The 21,899-nt window shown below is 35.1% G+C and overlaps 1 protein-coding gene across 4 annotated transcripts in view; it reads left to right on the top strand.

Moving 5' to 3' along the window:
- vwdel (von Willebrand factor D and EGF domains-like) overlaps nucleotides 1-21,899 on the top strand; it is a 113,498-nt gene that overhangs the window by 55,358 nt on the left and 36,241 nt on the right. For all 4 annotated transcript variants that reach the window (XM_039736953.1, XM_039736954.1, XM_039736951.1 and 1 more), the window contains 6 exons: nucleotides 3,053-4,026; nucleotides 6,956-7,092; nucleotides 11,209-11,373; nucleotides 11,487-11,591; nucleotides 11,676-11,790; nucleotides 17,368-17,618. In XM_039736953.1, the coding sequence (XP_039592887.1) occupies nucleotides 3,053-4,026; nucleotides 6,956-7,092; nucleotides 11,209-11,373; nucleotides 11,487-11,591; nucleotides 11,676-11,790; nucleotides 17,368-17,618 (1,747 nt within the window). The remainder of the gene's footprint in view (nucleotides 1-3,052; nucleotides 4,027-6,955; nucleotides 7,093-11,208; nucleotides 11,374-11,486; nucleotides 11,592-11,675; nucleotides 11,791-17,367; nucleotides 17,619-21,899) is intronic.

Below are 21,899 nucleotides of genomic sequence, written 5' to 3' on the forward strand. Positions count from 1 at the left end.
ATATCGCACAACCTGAGCCACTTTATAAAGCGCGTATTTACATATGATGACGATATCATTTTTAAGGTGAAATGCAGCAAAATATGTTTGTTAAATTATACAGATAAAACTTTAACTTCATTTAAATAATCTATATTCTTCACTGAAAGTGTCGTTAAGGATAGAATAATTAAACATGTACTACGAAGATATTTTAATGTTCTTTAAGCGTTTTGAAGAATTAGGCTTAACGTCTATTACAGAGCTAATTGTATGGCGGTCGGTTACGTGGGGAAAGAAAAGCATTGACTGCAGTGACGGGTACGCCAATATATATTGAATATAAAACAGAAAGAGAAAATAACAACACAGCAAAAAACGGAGCGACAAATTTCGGCAAAAGTTAAATGCTTGTGCCATGAGCACGAGGCGGCTATGCAGTGTCTGCAACGGACGTGGCCATCCACCGTGCATTACATTGGCGGGCGAAGGAGCCACCGATTCTTCCTCTGCCCAGTGCCACCACAAGCCTAGAGCCGCCCCTGAGTACTGTTGCAATAAATTATTTCATCGAAGTGAAACACATGTTTAATAACGTGCTTTAACTCCTATCATCATGAAAATGACATCACGTATACATCTCAGTATTTTAGTTATTCAGAGAGCTGTAATATCACGAATGTAATGGACTCTGTGTCCAGTAGGAGGAAGAGAGCCGGTTTAAGAAGTAAGTAGTGATTCACACACATAGAGCACATAGAAGATCAAATACAAAACAAAGCATTTAACGTGCTACTTTAATTACGATGTGATTTGAGAAACTGGTTAATTAAACGATTTTAAGATGAAGTTTATGATGTTCCACTTTAATGACAAAATAAACTACGTGATTAAAGTGGATATGTCGAGATTGAAGTTGACATTTCGTGCTTTTTCCCCACCGTATGCCTTTTTTCTCTGTACCCTAATAAGCTTTCATATGACACTCAGACAGTGGGCTTACAACTCGGCTTTTCACGGCGACTTTGATATGTGACTTCTTTTTTATTTCCGGCACTGTGCGATTTTGTGGATGTGAGCTTTCAAGTTTCTCCAACACGCTATGTCACTCAATCAACTTCCTTTTGTTGATTATACCACGGTTTATTTGAACAAATAGTATGTTTTTCCTTTGCCTCCACTTGGTATTCGCTTAAATTCTTATATTTTCCCCCGTGCTTTTCCCATTGTCTTTTCACAGAAGGCTGCGCTTAAGGGCGATTTATATTATTTTGTATATTCAAAGAGGCATAATTCTGGGAGGAGCTGGGGCGGTACATAAAGCGCGTGCACGAGCGTTAGTTTTCACGCTGATCGGGATTTATGTAGCGGAAGAACGTGGAAGTTGGATGCGCACAGATTCCTGCATCTGGATTTTTCTGTGCGTAAGCACATTTCGGCTTTTGTGCTTACGCCATGTTATAGTGCGAGTTCTACGCACGGCGTTATACAAGAGGCCCCAGGTTATTATTAAAAATCCTAGCAGTAAATAAGACATAGTTTAGAGCATAGGTCCCCAGCTCTGGTCCTGGTGGACCACAGTGGCTGCTGGTATTCATTATAACCTTTTTCTTAATTAGTGACCTGTTTCTGCTGCTAATTAACTTCTTTTGAATTATATATAATAATAATATTTTTTTAATTGTCTTGCTCTTGAAAACTTCCTTAATTAGTTGCCAAACAATAATCAGATACAAAATGAGCCAGAACATGACTAGAAAACGGTGTCAATCATACAGTATCTGAAAATAAAGAAAGATGAAGGTCTCAGGAATGTTGATTCGCTCAGGTCCACAAAACATTTTAACAGTGCTCTTAGAAAAGGGAAAAGCAACAATTTGGGAAATGTGTGCTATTGCACAATGAGAGTAGCAACAAGCCATGGAATTAAACAATGGTTTTAATAAACGACAACACTCAGTGCCTAATTAAGAAACTTGTTGGAGTGAAATTGGTGGGAGTTTGAGGCCCTCACTTAGTTGGTCTTCTATTGGCTCACTCATTTCACATGAGTGAGGCATGTGAACTGAACCCAGGAAGTTGAATCCATGAGACACTTTACCATTATTAATGCAACCAGGAGTTTCTAATGTTTAAACTGAGGATAGAAACAGCTCTAAGAGTATCTCACTCTATGGTAATTAATGTCAAGAAGATTATTATAGCTTTAAAAAGGTCGGACCAACATTTCTGAAGTATAGGATTCCTCACACATAATATACTATACTTATGCATGAAGTACACACAGGTGTTTTGGGCATAACTACTCATTTTATGATTTTCAAGATGGAGTAAATGACTAATACAACCTGAATGCACAGAGTTCATATTTACTAAAGTAGCATCACCTTCAACAGCTTCCTATTCCATTGATGAAGGCCTAATATTTATTGGCACAATATTTTGGCTAAATTTTGCTAGACATTAAAACATGATATAAACATGTTTTAACTTAAATGGAAGAATGAAGATCATTTTTGAAAAAATCTAAAATTTGTACATTACGAAGTGTACCATACGTGTCTCCTTTTTTGTACTACACAGCAGCCTATACTTTTCTGTGTATCACATGTTCCATTACATGGTTACAGGATGCTAAGGTGACCGCCGGGCACAAAGTAGGGTTTAATCCTCGATAGGCTTTACAGCCAGTGTCTTTAAGATATCTTTTGGTACAGCACCATAGGACTAACCAGAGAACAGGTCTTCTTCAAAAAATAATTAATTACCTTGTATCATAAACTAGCTAATCTTGCTAAAACAATACATGGTTTCTAAGCATTTTATTGTTCACTTGTAGTTCTCAGACCAAGTGTTTGCATGAATGGACAGAATTTACATATAAAGAGTACTGAGATATCCCTCCCTTAGGACTGAGAATATCTGTGCACAGATTCTCCAATTGCCTATGTTAACGCGGGAGTTCTTATAAATGTTGTAATATTTTATGTTTATTGCACAACATCCAATATAATGCAACACAGAATTTAATGAGAGATTGTTTAATAAAATATTTTTTATGTCTTTCTTCTAGGGTGGCTGCGGGAAATAGTTTATTTGATCATTCACCATCATTTAAAAGTACATTCCTGAAAAAGCACTATTGTAACTGTAAAACTGACACACTGAAGACACATTCTCCATCAAACAAGTTTAATTTTCCCGCACATGCAGGGGCTTCACCAGTCTGTTTAAACAATGCAAATGTAAGACTTTCAACTTTAATTCCAGTTTTGGACATAACTGCCGAATACATAAATCCAACGGAGCATTTCAGGGAATTACATCGACGAGAGATTGGGACGGGATCAGATTCCTTTTCTTCTCCCCTTTCAAGAGTACTTCATAAAAATAATCAAAGCAATTCAGAAGAAACATCATCAGGACACAGTAATCTGTTCGCTAGGCCACATAAATACATTACAATGGAAAGAGGTTCACCCAGCAGAAGTGCTATCACTGATGCATATAAACATGATGATCTGCAGAATAAGTGGCAGCCTAACAATCGACGAAGAAGGCAGAATTATTATGAATATGTTTCAAGCTTTCCCTATCAAAGTCTCAGCCAGACAGACCTCGAAGGCTTCAGTTATTTCTTCCCTGAGGACCACACCCCTAATTCTGCCTTTGACACTGTGCCTTCTTGGCCAACTCCTTCAGGACTGACAGAATCAAAAGTAGCTGAGTTGTGCCAACATACAGTAGCCAATTCAAGCATAGGCAAGGGATGTGGAGTCCTTCTTGGTAAAAGAGTAATGGATGTTATAGACATGTGCATTCTAGATATTCAACTAAAAGATGACATCAGCTGGTCAACAGCAGGATTGCCCCTTCTAGAGAATGAATGTGAAAGAAAGCTTATAGAGCAGAGCCACTCAAAGGAGTATAACAGCCTTTTGTCGTTACTGAAATGTCCAAACCTTTGTAATGGGAATGGAGAATGTGCCGAATGGGGATGTGTGTGCTATCCAGGATATGGGGCCTATGACTGCAGTATAGTTTCTGGTAAGTGCTTTTCCTAAATTAATACATACTAAGGATTTGAAATGGAGTTCCTTATCTAGATTCATTTGTGATATGGCATATCTGGCACATCTTTTTATACTGTTACTGTAATCTTCTCAATAAAGTCCCACGCTAATGATCAGAGGGTGTGATTTTAACCTAGCACAGAGTTTGCCATTGTACTTATACAACATATAATATTGATCACAACAATGCCTCATTCCATGTAGCCTGAAGTACAGTGGAACTATTGTTTTAAATTTATTGATATTTTGCAACAGAAACAAGAGAAACCATTCAGGGATGATTTAATTCACAGAACTCCTGTTTATCAAAACATTCTAAATTTGAACACTTCAGCACTGACATGTCCTTGATTGCCATAAATCTTTCTTACCCATGACTGCCTAATTAATTTATCATAATGAAAAAAAAAAGAAAATGCTTAAATGGTACAAACAAAATATTTATTTAACAACATAATTATGGGATATGCACAAAAATCTATGAAGATTGCTTAAATCTTTTAATTCATGAAATGCACAGGTAACTTACAAAATACAGGGAACACCTTCATAAAATGTATTCGTTTCATATTAAATCACCACATGCTGTCAGAGCAGATTCAATGTACCTTGTTATGGAGTCAACACGTGTCTTAAAACTGTATTAGAGGGATGCAACACCATAATGCCATGAGAAATTCAGTCATTTGGTGTTTTGATGATGAATGCAGAAAATACTGTTTCGGGAGCCATAACTGCTCAGTTGGGTTGAGTTCTGGTTATTGGTTCTGTTGTTGTCAACCTAGAACATTCCACCAACATCAGGATAGGACTGATGAGAGTTCTAAAAATTAGCAATCCATCCATCCATCTTCTAAAACTGCTTATCCAGCAGAAGGTTGGCAGAAGCTGGTCACTGTAATTTTGTTGCTGTTTACCTTTAGTCTTTAGGGCGTCTGTGAACCTAAAAGATGTCAGAAATATACATTTGCACCATGTTTAACCCACTATGGAGATTGTGGGTATAAGCATTCAGGTTTACAGACTTCTTTAGTTGTGCACCACATGAGAATATGGTGGATCAGAAACCAGAATCATTTTTATTTGCCAGTACTTAATGTCCAGGAATTTAACTTGGTAGCTTTGTACCTGCTTATAACATAACACAACATCACATACTAATTACATAAGTTAAAATAAAATACATTTTAAACAGCTACAAAATAGTACAATTATAAAGAAGATGTACAAATGATGTGTGTGCATGTATAGAGTAGAGTGTACATACAGTATACATCTTCATATATGAAAAGAACAAGCAAATGAGCAAGAAAGATGGACTAAATTACTTTTATGGATGATTATTTTTTAATCAGATGTTTTGCACCTTTGTACCCTCAGAAAATATTTTGTGCATTTCATGCACTGTTGCCCAACTTTAGTAACTCCTTACTGTCAAGCTGGTAAAGTGTTTTAAATGTTCCTGCTCTTACATTATATTGACGTTAGCAGTGAAGTGATCTGGGGTTGCTTGCTTCGTTTTCCCTGCACAGGCGACACAGTTAAGCAGTTTGGTTTTTTATTCACAGTTACCCATGGTCGACAATGTTTTTTCCCCCTGGCTTCCATGCTAAAATCACCTTAGCCACTAGTGTTTGGAAAAAATGAGTCATTCAAATAGTCTTTATCTTTGAAGCTTCACAAAACTATGGTAGGAAAGGTGCCAAGCACTTGGGTCCGGGTCTGGGTCATTTTAATAAGTGGTAATAAGATGGGATCGCTTAATTATCTTAAAGACCAAACCAGTATGTAAAAACTCGTTTTTAATATAATTTTGTTCCCCTTTTTATTTTTGCTTTACCCCAGACTAGACAGAAATTAGGAAACAAACAGAGGCACTAATTAAGTACTTTTTTATAAAGCATTTTTTTTGTTTGTGACCTTTAAATACAGTACATAACTTTAGAACTCACTAAGGCAGTTCATACTTTAACCATTAGATGGCAACATTGTAAAGACTTTTTCAGCAACAAATATGTGTATGATTCAACATGATGGCAATGTTGTGATTAAAAAGAAATGCAAATTAAAACTTTGAATTGTACTGCACAATCATTAAAAGAGTTGAGTTGCCAAAGAACCAGCAGATGTTATGCACCCACAAATGAACCAAATAATCATCTGGTACATAAGACCTACTCAAGTAGAATTAAAACTTGACTTCGGTTCATATAGTGTCTGCTAAGGATGTAATTTGGACATTTAATTGCACTTCTGTTATGTACAAAATTATTCTCCTAATATGGGTTCCGGGAAAAATGTATTCATTTAAAGTTAACGTAAACTGTGTTTGTAACATGTTCCTTGAGGCTGAAAAGTCATTCCTATACAGTATGTTAACCATTTCAATGTATATCTTTATGCTTTTTATTGAATAATCCAGAGATAATGATATGACAGAATATGTTATTTGTACTTGGAGTAATTTGGAAAAAATCCTCTGTCAGCTCTGCAGCGATATACATTCTTCTAAAAAAAAAAAAAATTTACTGTATCACCTGTGTTTGCCTATTGAACATTTTTAAACAAACTTAAATTTACAACATGACTTCATGCACTTTGAAGTGTATTAAACAGTGCATCATAAAATATAATTGTCATTTCAAAAGTGTGTTGAATAATAAAATAATTAATTAAAGTCTTACATAGTTAAATAATGATTTTATCACAAATGTTTTCTTATTGAATATTTTTAAACAGACTTTAATTTGCAACATGTAGGTTTCAAATACACATTTAGATATTGGACACTCTTAAGTTTATCACACAGTGCATCCTGAAGTATTCCTGCCATTTCAAAAGTTTCCTAAGTAATTATGTGGATTTTTTTTTTTGTATTTGTACCTTTTCAATTGCTTCCGAAGATCAGCCTCCAGAAATTATTGAGCTAGAAAATGCTGGATTTTGTGATGTTCGTCAATATGACTGCTCGTCAGTGAGAATTTTTGGTCAAGGTTTTAAAGATTCACCAGACTTGAAGTGTGAAGTCATAAAAGAACAGGTAAGGTCATTTTATATCAGACTTACGAAGCAACCAAAGTATAATTGCCTCCGCATCCAAAATACTTCTAGTGAGGCCAAAATCTAAAAATAATAACTAGAAAAAAGGAAATAAAATGATAAATCAAGCAGACAGTAATAAGCAGATAAATAATAAACACCTAATGCCTCTGTGGACCTTTCCAGAAGTAGTACTGAAGTAGGACTGTTTATGGGGTAGCTGGTTCACTTAACCACACACCAAATGAACTCCTTTAGCTCTAATCTCTCCATGTCTGTCTCTCTTATTCTCTCACTTTCTCCAAGACTCCAACCTCAACTACCAAGCGAGGAACAGGTGGCTTTCACTCTACTTCGGGAACAATCTGCAAAACTATTTCAGACACCACAAATGTGCCACAGAAATCCTAGGGCTGTATTTCCTTTGGAACCAGGTGCTTCTGCAGTGCTAAGCAGAAGTTTTCATTTAGACAGGTTACACTCCCCTAAGTGGTGGTGAGGTACAAAGAGGACCACCTTGCTTCCATCTAGCAGCCTTGAGGACTCTACTAGGGGTTTTTTTGTCCCACACTTCCATTTTCTTTTATTGCTTCCAATGAAATCACCACTGTCAGGATATTTGATACAAACAGTTGAACTACTGCCCTTCCGTTCCTAGATTAGTGATCAATGCTAATCCTTGTCAGAGCCTTTTTTCTTCATGTGATCAGAACCTTGTTAGGTCCAACCCATATGTAGTGGCAGCCTCTAAGCCTTGTGACATTACAACCTTCTTTGCAATATTTTGTTGGAACTGTAAATAGTACTTTGATGAGGCTTCCTGTGAAAGAAAAGGAAAAATAAAGAGTGATAAAATGACCAACTGCAAATGTTTACACTGCGAATGTATGTGACACCATAAAATCTTAAAATAGTTGAACAAAAAAAAAAATATATACAAAAAGCTAAACCTGCCCTCAGCAATGGTCTCCATCCACTAAGCTTCACCTCAAGCACCCAAACCCCAAACTCAAGAGGCAAGGTTTCAAGCCTGCATAGACCCAAAATGGGGCAGTGGTTTCAAAAGTTAAAAAAAAAAAACTAAAACATTATGAAGAAAAGCAGGAGAATCACCATCAAAACTGAAACCCACAGTAATAGACTGTATCTGTATTATTTAAGAATTCAAAATAAAGAAGCACATAAGGAAAGGCAGAGAAAAAGAAGGAAAAAAACAGGTACACATAAAAGGCAAAATCTGCAGCAAACAATACTGCCATATAGCAAAACAAAGAGTATCTTTAACAAGAGAAGGGGACTAAACTCCAAGAAATCCAAAAACCAAAACAAGAAAAATAAAACCAGTTATCAAAATCAAGACACAATGCTGAAGCATCCGTAGAAACAGAAATTTTTCATTTTATAAAGCAGGGGCCAAAAAGTGCATAGTTTAAGAGACAGCATGGATAGCTAAATCATTCAATATTAACATAATACAAAATAGCAAAATAATTACTAAATGCAATATTAATAAAAGCTTAATATCACATAAATAAACCAAAAAAATAGAAAATCAAAAACAGAATTAATTACCAAATACACAAAACATTATTCAAAGGACATCAAAAATATTACATAAACATAGCATATTTCAGTCAGAGATATATATATATATATACACATAAATATATACTAGGGGGCTCCGCCCCCTGCTCTCTTTGCTCTCCCACCAATATATAATTTAAAGAGATTGCTATTTTCATGGAAATTGTTACATATGCATTATTATTTTACTTTAAAACTTTAGTAAAAACAACATTTGGAATTAACTTTTTTTCAAGATCGCACTAACCTGCTATGCATGTGTACCGCGCCAACATTTTTGAATTCTTTACGACATTCTACTTTGTCATCTACTCTTTGTACTTTATTTCCGGCCCTGGGCATGGTTAAATCTCTTTCTTATGGGATGTATATGCGCTGCTTGCGTTGTGAAGGGGGGTGGGCTGAACGCAAGCTAAGGAGATGCGTTCAGATCATCTGATGGCTTGCTGCTGCTGGCGAGCTGTTTGTTCTACTTGTCTTGCTGCGCGTCGATCATTTAAAAGCCTATACAACAGCTGTCCTTTTGTCTCATTGCCTTGTCTTGCATGACATCAAAGTGTCTTCCGAGACGATCTCGTCTCCTCTCCCTCTCAAGTGTCTTCTGAGAAGATCATGTCTCCCTCGTAAGATTTTTTTTCTTATAATAGAGAGATGTATACTGTATATATTACAGTATGTTTGTATTCCTTTTACCAGAAAGATATACTGAACAGGTAAAAAAAAAGTCTGACAGGCTGTGGGAGAAATACTTTACTATTCAAAAGTTATACATTACTTCTTTCTATTTACTGTATCTGAAATCAGATAAATAATGGGCTGCATCTGTAGACTGAGACACATGGTGACGTTGCATATTGATTAGCCCATGCAAATAAGAATTTCATTATATGACTCTATAATCTTGTTTTTACAGTGGGATAATCTATCAGGAATGCAATTGATCCTTTAGATTGATGCACTGTTTTTTTAGAATTCATAAAAAAAAGACATCACTGACCTGTTTTGTTCTTGTAATAAAAAGGCATGCACATTTATGCTTAGCGGGAGGACATGTTTCATGTTAGCTTCCCATACATGTTGTATCCTGTAGGAGCATACCAAACCTCAGACAAAATAACACAGACACCAGTTCTGATTGCAAAAGACCTTTTATTCACAATAAATTTACAGGTTCTCTTCCACAATAAACACAATTCCTTTTTCCACTCCTTCCAGGCAAGCATTGTCCACCATCTCCTAAACCTGTGGATGACTCATTTTATGCTGGATCCAGGTGTACTTCCAGTACCAGAAATTTACACCCAGCAAGCACCCTGTAATTATAAAGGGTAACCCAACGGGACTGCCCTACATAACTACACTTTTCATGCAGCCCTGTGGATATCTAAACCAGAGCCATGCTAGATGAGCATTACCGCCTATTATATTGGGATATGAGCTGTTTTCGGCAGGCAGCCTCCCCCAGTCATCCATTATTTCTTTATCTGACTGGTAAAGGGAATGGGAACCATCCCATCCAGGATATACATCCATCCACAATGTTCTTCCACAATGACCTCTAGGTTGGGTAATCCGGCGATTATTCTGTTTTCTGGTGACCACTAAAGCCCTAAACAATCCTAGAAAGTCAAAAACAGTAAATAGACTTGACTAGGTAAATTGTGTAAGATAGTTAGAAGAAATGCTTTTTTTTAGCAAGGTGAAAAAAGTATATAACAGAAGAGAGAACAGCTGAAGGTGAGGAGAAGAACAGTGGATTTTGGTCTTTGTTAGTCAAACTTGTTTTGCCTCTTCCTAAACCTTTTCACTGTTTCCAACAACTTTCTATGATTAATGCATTTCCTCTTTATATTTATAATATCATGTTGTGAATCTGAGAGGCTTTAACACTCTTGACCACTCAAACCTGATTGCAAAATTAACCTGTCCCAATTACACATTGATTTTATAATGCAGACTAAGTGCAAATTACACACAAAAACATGAAGACTTCCCCCATTCTGCAGTAGATATGATCCCCTTGAAAACATGTACTGACTCTGGGCATTATTTTTAATACACAAAGCACTTCTACTTTTTAATTACCCCTGTAAAATCTTTAAAATGCCTTGTGTGTACATTTTCTGAAAATAAGGATTCAGCGCTGAGAAGCAGGTAAACAATGTCAAATGCTATAAATGTATATACAGTTCTCTTATTAAAAGAAATGGGATGTTTTATTCCATGATGATCAATGTGCACAGGGAGGGGAGAACATAAAATTTCTGTCAGCAACCACTTTAGAGTAGATTGACTAAAGGTTTACACTGAAATATTTTGCATTCTACTTGTATGTCTTAAAAAAGAGATAATGTATAAAGAACAGTGCCCACATTTAAATGTGAAATTGTTCTCGGTTAGCTGTAGTAGTAAAGTGTCGAGAATGGAAGTAAAGCAACATCCAGATCAGCACATTGCTATTTTGTTTTGTATTTCTTCCTTTCACATTTTGTGTTTTTTTTTTCTAATTTCAATGTCTTTTATTTCTTAACAGTTTATTTCTGATGAATGGAGTTTAGGTGATCCCCAGCTTACAACAGCTTCCTTCTTGAGCAACACTGTTTTAGACTGTCAGTTACCAAGGGAAAATGATCATTCACCTCATAATATGGACATTGATATAGTTGATGATAAACCTCTTGCCAGATGGCAGATTAAGGTATAAATAAAGTAAATCAGCTCATTCCAGAATTATAACTAAAATAATTTATGTTTGACTAAATATTTGCATATGTCTAATTGCTTATTTTATTCCATTTCTTTTCTTCTTAGGTCTCAAATGATGGTTATGAATACAGCAATTCAAAAACATTAACACTGTTTGATGGAGCTTGTCAAATATGTGAAGCCAGTTCTGACGGACTGTGCTCATTAAAGGTACAGAAAACATAAATCTGTTAATATTTGCCAATAAAAGGTACAGTTACTAAAAGAATTATAGCCTGCATTATTATTTTTAAGGAAAGAACTTGCAACATTGATGGACTTTGCTATGGAGAAGGTGACCCAAATCCAATAAGTCCATGTTTGCTGTGTAAACCAGACATTTCAAAATTTACGTGGTCAATTAGTGAAAGTACGTAAGTACTCCATCATGCATCTTGTTTTGTTGTCTTGAGTCCAGCTAAATTTAAAAATGAATAATTTTATTTGTGTATACTTTCTTGGTATGGTCAAGTCAAGTCAACAGATTTACTGGATAAAATTGTAATTGTGATTGGTAATACATCAACAACAACAGCATTTATTTATATAGCACATTTTCATACAAACAATGTAGCTCAAAGTGCTTTACATGATGAAGAAAGTAAAAAAAGACAAAATAAATAATTAAAATTTGGAAACACTAATTAACATAGAATAAAAGTAAGGTCCGACAGCCAGGGAGTACAAAAAAAACAAAAAAAAAATAAATCTGCAGGAGTTCCAGGCCACGAGACCGCCCAGCCCCCTCTAGGCTTTCTACCTAACATAAATGACCTCACAATCAGTCCTCATGGTATTCAGGGTTCTCATGGAAGAATTTGATGATGATGGTCATGTGGACTTCTGGCCATCCATTAATGTAAGGACATCACGGTGCTTTGATTAGGTGACGGTGGCGGAGATCGCCACCACAGAAAACCGGAAAAAGAACATAAGAGAAAATAGGGGTTAGTACAGATTTTGGGGCCACCATAGATAATAATGATAGTTAATTGAATATAAGGAGCATCAAGATTTAACTAAGATGAAGCTATGAGAAAGCCATGTTAAAGTAATGTGTTTTCAGCAGTGTTTTAAAGTGCTCCACTGTATTAGCCCGGCGAATTGCTATTGGCAAGCTATTCCAGATTTTAGGTGATTAACAGCAGAAGGCTGCCTCAATACTTCTTTTAAGTTTAGGTCTTGGAATTCTAAGTAGACGCTCATTTGAAGATCTAAGGTTACGATCTGGAGTGTAAGGTGTAAGACATTTACGAAATATAAGATGGAGCGATCTTATTTAAGACTTTGTAAACCATAAGCAGTATTTTAAAGTCAATTCTAAATGACATAGGTAACCAGTGTAATGACATCAAAACTGGGGTGATGTGTTCGGATTTTCTTTTCCGAGTTAAGATTCTAGCAGCTGCATTCTGCACTAGTTGCAATCGATTGATGTATTTTTTAGGTAGTCCTGAAAGGAGTGCATTACAGTAATCTAGCTGACTGAAAACAAAAGCATGAACAAATTTTTCAGCATCTTGCAATGTTATAAGAGGTCTAACTTTTGCTATATTTCTTAAGTGAAAAAATGCTGTCCTAGTGATCTGATTAATATTTGATTTAAAATTCAGGTCAGAGTCAATAGTTACCCCTAAATTCTTTACATCCGTCTTGACTTTTAATCCTAATGCATCAAGTTTATTTCTAATAACCTCATTATATCCATTATTGCCAATCACTAAAATTTCTGTTTTCTCTTTATTTAGTTTGAGAAAATTACTACTCATCCATTCGGAAACACAAGTGAGACATTGTGCCAGTGAATCAAGAGTGTCGGGGTCGTCAGGTGCTATTGATAAATACAGCTGTGTGTCATCGGCATATCTGTGGTAGCTCACATTATGCCCAAGATAATCTGACCTAACGGAAGCATGTAAATTGAAAAGGATACATAAAACAAATTGGTTTAGTTTCTTAATGTTGTACGTTACCTGCTTATTTTAACTTTCATAGCAGTTACTCCATTACTTGAGGTTTAGAATGTAGATTATTAGTACTGATATCTTTAGAACTACAAATAATTTATAAAATCAACTAACTCAAAGAGTCAACAATCAACAGCAAATTTACAAATTACTTAACAAATCAATGCAGTTTAAGTAATTTTCCCTGCTGCAAGATTTGTGTTGATGCTTTTTTGGCTTCTCACAAGTCAAAATTGCATTTTATAGTAAACAATCACAATTCATTTATACCTTCATTAGATATATGACTTCATTTTTTAAATATCCATTCTTTAAGTTCATACAACATCTCTGACAATATTAGAACTTAGACATTCAACAATAGTTCCCTGTATTTTTGTAGAGGGACAACCATGTTATATACTAGCCTGACATTACTTAAAAACTGAAAAGTGAAGATAATAAATCAACTGAAATTATTTTAGCCCCGACTGTTTTCAGCTTCCTCTCCTATAAAACGTATTAACCAGTGAATTAAATTTCTACTTTAATTTAATTTCTACTTCACTATATTTTTTTAATTCAATGACATTCACTATCATTTTTTATATTATGAGTTTTTGTTGGAAGTTCTCCTTCTTGACATATGTGCTTATTACAACACTTACCAGAGCCTATTATTATCCAAAATTTTTTTTAATGTGTTTTTTGATTTTTAATAATTCATATTGTGTGACGATAGCACATCTCTTAATCTTACTCTTTGTATATGAATGAGAGTTAAACAATGGAAAACTTTGAGGTCCCAGATACTGTGTATGGCATTAAATGGTGGTTTACAGATGCTATAGCATTAAGAAGACGCAAGTGTCAGTCAAAGCACAGCACAGTTTTTACCCAAGGAAGACAGCAATGGGTTTTTAGTAGTGTCTTTTTAAAGGTCCATGAAGTTGGAATGGCAGAGGGCAAAGAGGCAGTGAGAGTAAGCTACAGTTTGCTGATCGTTTCTGAGACAGTGGCATAGATGAAGCAGAGAGATCCGTGATTGTCTTAGCATTTTCATCAACCCTATCCTATGACACTTTAAGCTCATTCCCATCAGGTACAAGTGAACAATCTTTGATTCAAGTTTATAAGAAAACAATTGCGTCAACACTTTCCTTACTAGGACTATTACAGATGTGTTTATAAGGTATGCAAGATGGATTTTGATATTGAATGGGTTTCTGTTAAGAGGGCTATTATAGTAATGGGGGACTTTAATTACCCAGATATTAACTGTGCTAAACCTGAAAGCAGCCCAGTGCAACACAAGGAGATTATAGACAGTAACTGTTTTTTTAACACATTATGTTAAAGAACTAACATGGGTTAAACCTGGGTAGATTTAGTGTTTTGTAATAACCAGGATAGAATTGAAGGGGTAAAGGCGATTGAACTATTAAGGTCAAATGAACATAATATAATACAACTCATAGTACTTTGGCAGGCCTAAGTTGCAAAGATTAAAACAGTTAAGTTTAACTTTAGTAGAGCAAATTGTGAATAGATGTGGCAAAGTCTAAAACGTATAAGCTGTGATGAGCTTTTAAGTTTGTGACAGTTGAGGTACAGCGAATAACAACATGCATAATGTGAGGAAGTGGGTAACTTCCCAGTAGCAACAGGGACTACTAAGGAGGTACTGAATGATTTGGAAATTGAAGAGGGAGAAGTACTGCTGATATTTTATAGGCTGTATTCTAACAAAGCACTAGGATCAGGTAACATTTATCTTAATTAACCTAAAATGATGCATATTTTTCAAAAGTCACTGCACACTGGGGAGATTCCTAAGGTGTGGGAAAATAGCAAATATCATCTTGTTATATAAAAAGGGTGACTGGGCAGACCCAAGTAACTATAAGACAATATGATTAATGTGCATCCCAGGCAAACTAATGGAAGGAATTAAGGAGAAAATTGAACAGCCTGTGGCAGGAAAAAGAGTTTTAGGGAACTGTGAGCATGGATTGAATTCTATAAGAATGCAACAAAAGGTTACAATAACCTTACTTTACCAGAATTAGGTGAAGTTAACAGTTGTGTCCCTCAGGGGTCAGTGCTGAGGCCAGAGGATACCAAGCTAGGTGTTTTGGCAGATACTCTAGAATCCATTGAATCATTACAGAGGTACTTGGATAGCATACTGTTTTGGCAGATTTGTGGCGGATGAAGTTTAATGTAAATACATGAAAAGTATTACAAACAGAAAGTAAAAAGGTTAGATATGAATACACAATGGGAGGAGTAAAACTTGAAAGTACTGTTTACGACAAGGACTTAGGAGTTGTAGTGATTTTGTCACTATCACCTTCCAGTGTATAGAACCAAACAAGAAAGCTAATAGCATGTTGGGTGATATATCACTAGTTATGGAGTAAAAGTCAAAGGAAGCTATCCTTAAAGTTTATAATATGCTATTGAGGCCTTAACTGGAGTTCTTCATGCAGTTTTGGTTCCCAGGGTTCAAAAAAGACAAAGCAGTTTTTATGGAAAGTCCATAGGAGAGAATGACTAGGCTGATTCTATGGCTGTGGAGTATAAATAATGAGGAAGCATTAAAGGAGTTGAACCTTTTCATTTAAGCAAATGGAGATTAAGTGGTGACATGACTGAAGTGTTTAAAAGGGAATTAGTATAGTGGATCCAAGCTGTTACTTTAAAATGAATTCAGCAAAAACATAGGTGGGAGCCGAACGGCCTGTTCTTGTCAACATTTTTCTAATGATCTAATCTCTCCTGGACAATAGTTTAAGTATTTTCAGTACTATGTATTTTGATTTTTCATTAGGCAACATGGTTTAAAAATATTTTGTGGCATCTGCTCTGGCTCTGGTAACCGTTGTAAGGTGACCACTCCATATAGTAAAATAAGTAAGTATTGTCCTTAAGGTGTACAAAATAACTACAGGTGTCTGATTCTGCCAGCACTATATACATTTTAGTGTTAAAACAGATGTGTGCACTTTTATGAAATTAAGTCTTGGCATCACTAGTATTGCTATACGTTTTAAGGTATACTGGATTAACAGTATGCACAATTATTTACAACTGTAATATAATAATAATGATAATAACTCATAACAAGTGTTGGGGTCCCAGCTGAGAAAGCATCATTTTATTGTAGAGTTCTGAAAAAGTATTTGTGAGAAGATTAAGATGGTATGAGATTAAAGTTGCATTGCTAGTCTAATGACTTCATGCTATCTTTTCTCCATATTTTGTCCAGCCTAAAAGAAAAATGGTTGGGGGTGGTCACCTTGGGAAGTACTTTCTCTGTCCTGGAAATGGGAATGGAGAAATCTGTCATATACACTGTAACCCGCTCTCCAAGCCCTCTTAAGTACCTGTAAATTTGTCTCCGTAAGACATTCACAATGATTGCATGTATGACATAATATACAGTTTGCAGACAGCAATTGCAATTGTTGCATTATAAATTGGTAATGCTTTATACAGTATAGGTTTGTGATTAAAGAGAGAGTTGCAACAGAGTCTGTTCCTGCAGAAGTTTGAATGTGTTCTTATTTACAATAATAAAGTGCTATATTGTTCGGGAAGCCCTGTTGCATTCTGGGAAGGATGTCAGACTTCACGACACAAAATGACTGATTAATCCCTGGCACCAACTTAACCTTTCATTAAAAATATGTTATCCATTATAAACGTTCTTGGGTGAAAACATGAAATGATCTTCTAAAATGGATAAAGTTATATTTGTTTTGTTTTTCATAATTAAAAGTGGTGTCATGTGGGCATACCTTTCACTTTTACTGAGAAACAGAGGTAAGCACTGGGATGCTTGTTATACAATAAGTGAATTTTAGCTGATTTTAGCTATATCTTCTACTTTTGGCAACAACAGGAAATTTACCAGTTAATAAGGAAAATGAAATAGCTGGTGTGACAATTCTGGCATTTTGTAAACTATTTTACCCTTGTTATTTATTTATCAACAGAAAATGAGCCACCCATTTTCCAACCATCACAAGCAAAGCTTAAAACATTCAGAGGTGAAAATTTTGTGTACCAGTTCTTGGCCACAGACCCTGAAGGTTCTGCAGTTCTTTTTACACTGGACCAAGGTCCAAAGGAGGCAGTACTCTCACCTGCTGGACTTTTGATCTGGAAGGTGACATCTGAAACAACGGAAACATTCAGATTTTCTGTAACAGATGACTGCAATGCTGAAGCTAAAGCATCTGTAGAGGTATACATACAATATATATGCTAAATACATATGTATCATGGATTGTTTTTGCTTGCATTTAATATATTGATTGCAGAAAAATGGAGTCTATACCTGCAGCAGCCTGACTTTAACAGAAACTAGCATTAGATGGAAACCAAGCAAATCACAGAGCATATTAATTCATGCACTCACAAATAATTACCATCCAAACTTCATCAGACTTACTTAATACAATTCATAAAGGGGAAACGTAGTGTTGCCATCTGAGGTCAAATGTTTGAAATGTGAAAGAAAACCCAAATTACACTGTAAAACTCTGCAACACAAAAAAAAAATAGTATGAGCAACTTGTAACAATTCAATAATGAAAGCATCCTTCTCAAAAATTCACTGCTGACCTAATTGTAGTTAGGCACAACACTATTGACTGTTCCACCATGCCACTAATAACTTGTATTAAAGTACTGTATTTAAATTTTACTGCAGGGACTCAAATTCAAAACAATTATTACCACATAAAATAAAAAACAGCAAATAATAACTCTTCCTTAAATAATAATAAAATGTCTGAAAAGACTATAAGCAATTGGTTTGTGAAAGTTGTAAATTTAGAAATTGATATTCAATCTTTCCAATCACTTCAGAGAAAAGCCAAGCAAAATGACACCTTTTATTGGCTAACTAAAAAGATTACAATATGCAAGCTTTCGAGGCAACTCAGGCCCCTTCTTCAGGCAAGATCTTTTTAGTTAGCTTTTTAGTTAGCCAATAAAAGGTGTCATTTTGCTTGGCTTTTCTCTACATTCATAATGGCTAACACGGTACAACAACCTAGTACTACAGACATACAATCACTTCAGAAAATGTATTTGTACACTGTGCATTTCATGCCATATACTTATCACCTAGAAAGAAGTTAAGCAAAATGACACCTTTTACTGGCCAACCAAAAAGACTACAATATGCAAACTTTCGAGGAAACTCAGGCCCCTTCTTCAGGTCAATCTGAAGAAGGGGCTTGAGTTGACTTGAAAGTTTGCATATTGTAATCTTTTTGGTTAGCCAGTATAAGGTGTCATTTTGCTTGACTTTCACTACATCCATAATGGCTAACACAATACAACACCCTAGCACTACTTATCACCTAGAGAAAGGGTTAAGTGTAAATCTCTCGTTGATTTTTCGAGCAGGTACACAAGAATTATTTTTGGAGCTTTGACTCTCTGTAACAAGCTTTGTCCACTTTGAAGGTGGAATTTTAAGAAGAGTGCAGTTCCTGCAAATGTCAATTTTCAGTTTATCCACAGTCTATATCCAAAAAAATCGGAAGCACTTAACAGCTTCAACTGATGTGAAGTTAGACCTGAGCTGAGTGTAAAATGGGTCCTTCAGTCTATTAAATAAATAAAAGAAACTAAATGTTAAAAGATGCTGTATCTATCTATCTTTCAGAACAGACTTTATATTTAAAAGTGTTCTCTGATTTTTTTAAAGTTGTGTTTCTAGTAGGACTTTCTGCTATAATTTCTGTTGAAAAGACCATTTTGTCCACCAGATGGCGACAAAATAATATTAAGCAGTGTTTCTTAACCCTTTTAGGACTGCAGTACCCTATTAATAATAAAAAAAAAAAATTAAGATTCATTGAAACCCTTTAAAAATTAAAAAAGGAAGGAAACTACAAGATAATCAGTTGTGTAAAAAATATCTTAATCAATGTTTTTTATAAATATATGCATATACAGTATATATTTATGCAAGTAAGTATATTAATAAAACTATTGATATTTCAGGCATGATAAATGTAACTGAGGAGTGTTTGCTGCCATTATATGACACAAATCATCATTATTTGGTGAAAGACTTTATTAAAAACAGCCATAATGTAGGTGGTCATATTAAGCTTATTTTGGTATTTTGTTTTCCTACCAGTGACAGTCAAAAATTTCCTTTCACAGAAGCACGTAGAAGCAAACTGGAGTAGGATCCTTAATGCTTACTCATTTAAAAGACCACACTGACTGTGATTTTTTTTTACCTTAAATTTATAAAGAAGTAACTTAGTCTTCAAATATTTTAACATAACGTCTGAGGAAAGAAAAGTCAATATTTCTTTTTCATTAGTAGACAGATCACTCTTAACTTGTTTATTGAAATAAAATGGATCCAGAACTCAAAAAAAAACCCATCTTGAGTCCTCACTTTGAAGAAAATAGTTTTCAGGTAGTGACATCTATAAATGATTAGTCACAATAAGTTTTAGTTGGTTAAATTGTAATCATTTCTCTTTTCTACCTCCTTCATTCAATCAGTTAAGTTTTGAAGTTATTAAAGAAGTTCTTTTCAGTGATTTTCTTTAGGTCTTCTTTATTATTATGTGTTTCCTGAAGTGATAAGTTACATTTTATCTAAAGCAGTATACCTGCAGGGTAAGATAACTTCATATTCAAATCTGTATCTTTTAAGAATTGTACAAAGTCACAGTTGTTGTTTGATAGGAATAGACTTATTTCTGCTCTCTGATCATGACAAAGTCTTTATAAAAATCTGACTTCATGAAAACTAGCAAACATCAGCGTACAATAATAAGAAAGAAAACTAATGTGTTCTTTACTTGTATTGGTAACATCAAAAAAGTGATATTAATATATTCATTTAATATAATTAATAGTAAGAGATGCACTCAGTACTGTGTCAAATGCATGTTATGCATTGATTACAGCTAATTTTTCGAGTAGCTACACCTGATTCAAGCCATTTTGACTAACAGAAGTCCTAGACGTTTTTGAAGAACACAGTTTAAGAAACACCAACATAAAGCACCTCCTTCTCTTTTTAGTTACTTACACATATAGAATGATATAAGACTGTGCACATTTACGTTAATATCAGTAGTTCTCAGGTTCAGTCCAGGGGACCTATGTGGCTGCAGGCTTTTGTTCCAGTCAGTTTCATTATCACTGAGTCATTTTACCACTAATTGATCTCATGGTTTGATTATCTAGTTTTTTTTGTATTCTTCCTTCAGGAAAACATTGTGATGTAAGGTTGAAAATTATAAATAAACTAACTGTGTAAGCCCATGCTGTAAAAAGCACAGGGTTCTAGAAACTATTGAAATCGTCAGAAAAAAAAACTGAAATGTACAGATGTCAAGTAATTGAAAGGACCTACTCTGGGCATGTCTCTCCAAGGAGGTTTGGTTGTGCTCGCATGTATTAGCGGCTAAGCGACTGTCTTTCTTCTGAGGTTTCATTTTGCTGATGTGCTCGCCTCACTTGTGTATCCTCGGAGGTGGAACCCTTAGCCCGACTCTACTTCTCATTTCCAAGATGGACAGCCACACACACTTCCACGTGTAGATGTTTATATATAAGATTAGAAATATTTTTTGGCTTTCCTATTCATGTTTTTTCAATGGAGTTTGCTTCTCAATTGTAACCTAAAAAATACAATTAACAGCACTGAATAAACACCAGGACAAATAACAATCAATGATGAAAGACTGCAGGTATCCTGTAGTGTGCTCATTAGTAACTAACAGCTTAAACAACCAGAAAAGTAGAATTAAAATGATAACTGTGATGATAATAAAGAAAGTTTTAAAAACCAAAGATATATAAATACTGAATTGTCCCTCAGTCATATGCATACTTACTTTATTCCAATGTAGTGAGAGAAAGGACCTGAGTTGCCTCGAAAGCTTGCATATTGTAATCTTTTTAGTTAGCCAATAAAATGTATCATTTTGCTTGACTTCTCACTACATCCATAATGGGTAACATGGTACAAAACCCTAGTACTTCATTCCAATGAAAATTTATCAAATTTAGTTTTGTAATTTCTGAACTGACATCACAAACTAGAAACTGGCAAATATAAGATTGCTTAATTAATTAAAAGTAGATGTTGGTTCAGACCAAAATGTGCAGCCATAGAGATGCCCCAGGACTGAGTATGAGAATCAGTAATAACTACTCTCTACTATCAATCCTGGCTGGGGTTAGATTTCCAGCAGGAATGGACACAAATTGAGAACCCTCCCTGGACTGAGTGCTAGTCTACTGCAGGGCACAGCCACACACATACCACTCACCCATATAGAGCCCCTAGCAAAATTTACTTAAAGTACTTTCAAACACACTCATTTATTAAATGAAGTCATTAAAACAAAACAACATGCAGAACAAGAATACTTAAATTATGATGACATAAAGATAGATATTACTTTACTGATCTGCCAGTAGCAAAACAGACCATGAAGAGTCTAAACACAAAGTTCAAGACAAAAACAAACTA

This window comes from Polypterus senegalus, chromosome 15, assembly GCF_016835505.1.
Source record: "Polypterus senegalus isolate Bchr_013 chromosome 15, ASM1683550v1, whole genome shotgun sequence".
NCBI lineage: Eukaryota > Metazoa > Chordata > Cladistia > Polypteriformes > Polypteridae > Polypterus > Polypterus senegalus.